At 38.1% G+C, this 6,000-nt stretch overlaps 1 protein-coding gene across 4 annotated transcripts in view; it reads right to left on the reverse strand.

Moving 5' to 3' along the window:
• The window catches only part of LOC141430011 (dual specificity protein phosphatase 22-like), a 65,326-nt gene extending 60,528 nt beyond the window's left edge, over positions 1–4,798 (reverse strand). For all 4 annotated transcript variants that reach the window (XM_074090546.1, XM_074090548.1, XM_074090547.1 and 1 more), the window contains exon 1: positions 4,457–4,798. In XM_074090546.1, coding sequence (XP_073946647.1) covers positions 4,457–4,477 — 21 coding nt within the window. In that variant the 5' untranslated portion in view covers positions 4,478–4,798. The remainder of the gene's footprint in view (positions 1–4,456) is intronic.
• Positions 4,799–6,000: the final 1,202 nt, after the last annotated feature.

Consider the following 6,000-nt stretch of genomic DNA (forward strand, 5'->3'; position numbering starts at 1 on the left):
AATTCCTTTTCAATATTAAATTCTAATAAGCAAGCGGTGAAACGAAGTATTGAAAAAAATGTTACCGGAATATTCCGGCGCTTCCGAAATTGTAGTAGTCAATTGAAAGCAGACTTGAATGGCCCTCGGTATTCTAAACACCACAGAACGGTCTTTTATGAATAGAGAAGTACTAAGTTCCCGCTGATTCTCAGTATTTAGGAGGTAGGTAGATGAGAGAAGAATAACATTGAAAAGCGTTTCGAGCGACAATTCGTGGTTATTTTTTACTTATTGCCAGATTTCTGGAGGATTTTCGACATAGCCAAAGGAATCGGGCGTTTTCAAAAAAAGTGCGGGCGTTTTAATTATTTTTGAAATTTTGCAAAAAATATGGTTTTTCCTACTCAGAATCAAGAGCACAATCGATACCGATAATTTCAAAAAATGTCCCAAAAAAAAAATGACAGTTTTGCGACGTTTTTTTCATACACTCAGTAATATGGGCGTGACAAAACTGACTCATAAAATTTTGTATGAAAAAATGGGGACATTTTATTAAACGATCGGAATTTATTGTGCTCTTGATTCTGAGTAGGAAAGACCATATTTTTTCCAAAAATTCAAAAAAGGAACGGGTACACTTTTTGTTTTGAAAACGCTCAATCATCAACCGTGGGTTTTTTTTCTCAAGCAGATTGCCGCAATAACTGAAGACAATGGAATATTTGATTGATTTTAGGCGTTACTTTGCGGAGATCCGATATAGTCCGGAGTGCACTAGGTACGCCATAATCTTATCGCTTCTCTTAGAAGTGGAGTTAAAAAAGCTAATCACTTCATTCCAAGCTGAAATGATGTTGCTACCATCGGCCAAATAAGTGGTCTATCAAGTTTTAAACAAGTTCCTATCAAATGAATATGTCGCTAAAGTCGAACTTTCAAGTTGACATGCACGTCTATTATGGCATTATTGTTTTATGACACGCAAACGATTATCAACTTTAGGGTGGTAGACCACATATTTGACTGATGGTAGGAACATGTGTACCGTGTCTCGACAAAGTAAAACAAGAACACGTATGCCCCATTCTAATCTAAATACAAGGCAAGATCAAAGCTGAATCGAATAGGTGACTTTGGGACGGCCAACTTTTTTCATCATATGCTAATACAGTGAACTACAGGAATAATAAGTGAAAGTATTTTAACGATCGATACCGTTAGCGATGCCGTGAAAAATAACGTTGTGTCATCCGGCATCCGACGGTTTATGGTATGAATTATGGCTGGTAGGCCCGTTGCCAAATTTACGATTCCCGTTGCCAATACCGTTAATACTTACGAGGCCGTTTTTAGCATATATTCGATCTAAAGCCATGACGTCGGTGTCTTAATGGAAGAGGGATAACTGCCAATGATGACGTTCAGCATGAATTGGACTTTTATTGTCGGAATCTCGCGAGCTTTTCAGTCGCTAAAGTATTTCACCATCATCATCAGTCGGAAGATCACCTTTCACGCTTCATCTTTCGGTTCGTGATCATCATGTCGGGGACTTTAGCTCTTGGGCGAATTTCTGTATTCTAGATTCTAACGAGCAAAGAAACTCCGAGTACAGCTCTTTCCACAGCTCATTGTGTGACTCTCTGAGACTCTCCGAGAGGCCTACGGTCAAGGTGCACGTCTCTGAGCCACAGGTTAACAATGGTAACACACATTGGTCGAAGACTCTAGTCTTCAGGCACACCGGAATATTGGACGAGAAGTCATCACGAAGTTTCCGAACGCGGCCCATTCAGGCGACCTTTTTGACAAACCTAAAGTTACCAGATTTACTTATAAGCTACTTTTGATCAATTAATCATACTCAATAGGGTAAGTAGGTATAACAACGCCAATAGGGTAAGTACCTATGTGAAACTGCCAATCAATTGACCTCAGATCATACACAATTGACGTATTTTTATAAATTGTTAAAGATTGCGAGTCCCCATAGATTCGGTACGGTGATAGTGCTGTGACATCACTATTTGGCAATTTGACTAATGTATATATTTATTTTCAAGCAACAAAAAAATAATTTTACAGTTAATTGAAAAGTAAACTGGTGCGCATTGCATGCCAAAAATTGTTTTGTTACACGCTTTATTTATTTTTGTAACTCATAGCCTTATTAAAACAATTATGTCTTTCGAGCAAGCTGGGTACCGTTAATCAAATTCTTAACTTCATCCATTGCTAATAAATAAGTTACTAAAAAGTTAACTTCTTAAATGTATAGAAAAATAACGATGTTATAGTTAAACGTTAAGTCGTAATCCCTTTTCTTGGCATTTGTATATGTACGAGTATGATAAATAATTTTAGATCATCTTTTTGTATTTTTTTAAAGTTATTTTTGTTAGCTCTACAAGAATCTAACGAGGCTTGAATTCAGTACACTTATTTCAACTTGCCAAGAAAAGGGTTATAGAAATTGCATTATATTAGGTGGTTACGTCAATGGTTTATTTTCTTATAAAATGTTAAAAATAATCACGACATTATTGACATTTAAATATTGAAAAACATGACTCCGTGCGGCATGTGTTGCTGGCTGAGTGGATAAATAGATACAGGTAGAGAGAATAACATCATAATGATCAGGATAAACATTTTGGATAAGCTATGCATTTATTAGAACCACGAGATACACATAGGACCAACGCTCGTATCACGTAGGAAGAAAAAATTTATCTCTTATAAAATGCCTTGTGTCACGCGAAGGAAATAGGTACAGGGATAGTCATTCACGATGACGCGTGCCGTGTTTCTTATTACAATGTCATTAATGGCTATTTTTGACAAAAACACGCGTCTTCGTGGATGCCACTAGGTATATACATATGTATGTATGTTTGTACTTAAGACATTCTGAAAAAGATCTATAACATAGCGGCGTAACGTTTCAAGCCTTTTTTTCAATTTTAGAATTCAATCAAACTGATGTTGTGATCTTTTGGTTTATTAAGCCAAGTAATTTGTCATTTTCCAAGTTAAAATATTCTGAGCCTCAATTTGATAATGTGGCGGCCACTTTATTCAATTTATTTTGTCCACTGAAGCAGTTCAAGCGTATAAAAGGACTTACGAGTAAAATCCACAAATCGCCAGGTGGTGGCAATTTTGATATTAGAATTTTATTTAAATAATGCTTTCTTTCAGGAGTCTATAATTATTTTCGGTTGGAATGAAAGTTTATCTGTGGAAAGGTATCATTTTAAAATAAACTATGAAAATTTATTATGACAAATACAAAGTTTTAAGGGTACGAGTACGGCGAGAAAACATGATAAACATGCAATTTTAAATAGAATAGGTGAATAATGTTTTTTAAATTTTCGTGATTTTCACTCATAGTTAGGTACCACAAACGGGACTTACTTAATCACGCTAAACACATGAGTTAATATGTACCTCGACGTTTCGACAACATTAAAGTGGCCGTGGTCACGAGTAGACTGAAGTGTAGGGTGTCAAATCTGCTTAGCAGCGCGAAGTCCTTCAGACTACCCGCACTTGATCACGAATAGTTCCTTTAAGGGATAAGTTCGCCTTTGTACCGTCCACGTCATAAATAAGTGGTCACTTTTGTACCTTGTCATTTTAACGTCGTTTAAAAAGCCGTACGAAATTATATACCGACTGAAGACGACAAGGTACAACAGTGATCATTTATTGATGACGTTAACTGTACATCTCTTTCTCTTGTTAACTGTAATTTTCATATTGGTTTTATGTACCTATAATAAAGAGTGACAATACAATACAATAGTACCGGCACTCGTATCTCGAACTACCCGCACTAAGTGACGTCGAGGTAAATATTACTCGTGCGTTTTAGCGTGATAAGTCCCGTTTGCGGTATCTAACTATAAATGGTGTGTTGGGAAACCTTCTAGTGTTACCTACACCAGAAGGTTTCCCAAGAATTGCGATTCTCTTCTGAACCCGACTGAGGGGAAGATTTCTACAATGTTTCAAGAATTCCCTCGATTTCCCTAGGATCCGCTCATCAGATCCTGACTTAGGGACAATGACTCATCCCTTTGTTGTCCAATATTTCTTTATTTCAAACAGAAAATCCTGTATTATAAAATTTTACTGTATAGTTCCAACCGTTTGGCTGTAAAAATTGTAACAGACGACAAACAGACGGAGACGTGAATGACAGCAATAAGGCTCCGTTTGGACCCTACAGGTACAAAACCCAACAAACTATTTATGTTAATGAAATATCGTCCTACTAAAACCGCTACGACGTGCTACGGGCTACGAGTACGACTCCGCTACGGAGCTACGAGCTCGCTACAGCTACGAGCGCAAACTACGGTCTCTACGAGACGTTACGTAACCGCTCATCCCAAAGTTTGCTCATCAACAACATTCATCAACATCCAAACTACGATGCAAATCAATTTATCTTAACACTCACCTTGTTCATCCCATTTCCCATTTTCGTTGCAACACTTAACGAACCAACAATATCATAACAATATAACAAACACTCAACGTTGAATAAACTTCTTTATTTTTATTAATAACGGCATCGTAAAGATTATAAACTGTCAATCTGTCAACAGTAGCGTCACTATGGCTACATTGTTGACGCGGCGTAGTGCGGCGCCCGATATCGATAGTAACATGTCGACAGGTTAACTTAAGACTTTTCGTGTGGCATGGTGTTGGTGACACGTGGTTTGTTTGGCTGTTTGTTCGCGGTTTATCGATCGCCGGTTGCGGGGGGCGCCGAGAGGGACGTGCGACGTCCTCGGCCCGCGGCGCGCCACTGCCGCCGCGGCCGGCGTCACTGCGTCTATTAGCTTGGCTAGAGGTTGGGAAAGTCGATAAACTGTAGACGATAGATTTTTCATTTGCGGGACAATAGCTGAATGTAAGCATATTATCTTTAGTAATGCTGCATTCAATAATAAACTCTTTATTACACATACAAAAAAATAAAAATAAAAGTGCAGAAAATAAGTACAAAGGCCAGCTTATGCCTTATAAATCCTTTATCGATGCTAAACGTTGACATTGTGGTCGGTTGCCCAAAGTATATTTTACCAATAGTTATATAGTTACTTTGATCTTATGATAGGTATCCTTTCAATAACGATAAAGTCGCATACCTACATAGATTAGAACATTGATCACGAAAATGGAAAGGTTGGGAAATGTCCACATCATTTATTCGAGTGAAAGCGAAACTCATTCTTAGTTATCGATGTTACCTTACTTAGAGTCTCGCGCTACGTCCGAGTCGTAGAACTATTTGTATGATAGTTTACGCGCTAGATGCGATTTCCGTCATCCGATTTCATCTTACAAATAGTTCTACGACTACTCCAAATCGTATTTTCACGATTCCGATCGTTGTAGTGCGAATCTGCTCTTAATATATTTTCTATCGATATTTTTTGAAGGGCAAGCTCTAACACCTCACGATAGCCGGGTGGTGCAGGCGCCCCGAGCATTCCAGCTAGACTTGTGCAGTTCGCCTCGAGCCAGAGGGCTTATTGTCCACACACTTCATCACAATCGTTTTCACCACTTCTTTCTGCCACATGGCATAAGACGAGGGTAGAAAGAGATGGTGAATACGATCGCAAACGTCAGCGCGTTAGACAATACGGCCACTGGGCTACGTCTTTAATCTTAATCTATTTAAACTTAAAAAACCGGCCAAGAGCGTGTCAGTGTCAGACATGCTCAAGATAGGTTCCTTAGCCGTTACGAAAAAGTTTTTATTGTTTTCTAATAATTGTATTGTGTACGGAATCTTCCAAGTCTAGGACGAAACTATAGGGTTCCGTTTTGGCCATTTTGGCTACCGACCCTATGACTTCGACAAATTACGGGCTGTTTGATTCGAAAGTCTTTTGTTTAAAGATAGAAGTATACTTCTTGTTTTTTAGCATTAGAAAGAAGGTAAGCGATCTTGGCGTGACTTTTATCTGAAAAAAACTTTAAAAAAAA

Source organism: Choristoneura fumiferana, chromosome 8, assembly GCF_025370935.1.
Source record: "Choristoneura fumiferana chromosome 8, NRCan_CFum_1, whole genome shotgun sequence".
Classification (NCBI taxonomy): domain Eukaryota; kingdom Metazoa; phylum Arthropoda; class Insecta; order Lepidoptera; family Tortricidae; genus Choristoneura; species Choristoneura fumiferana.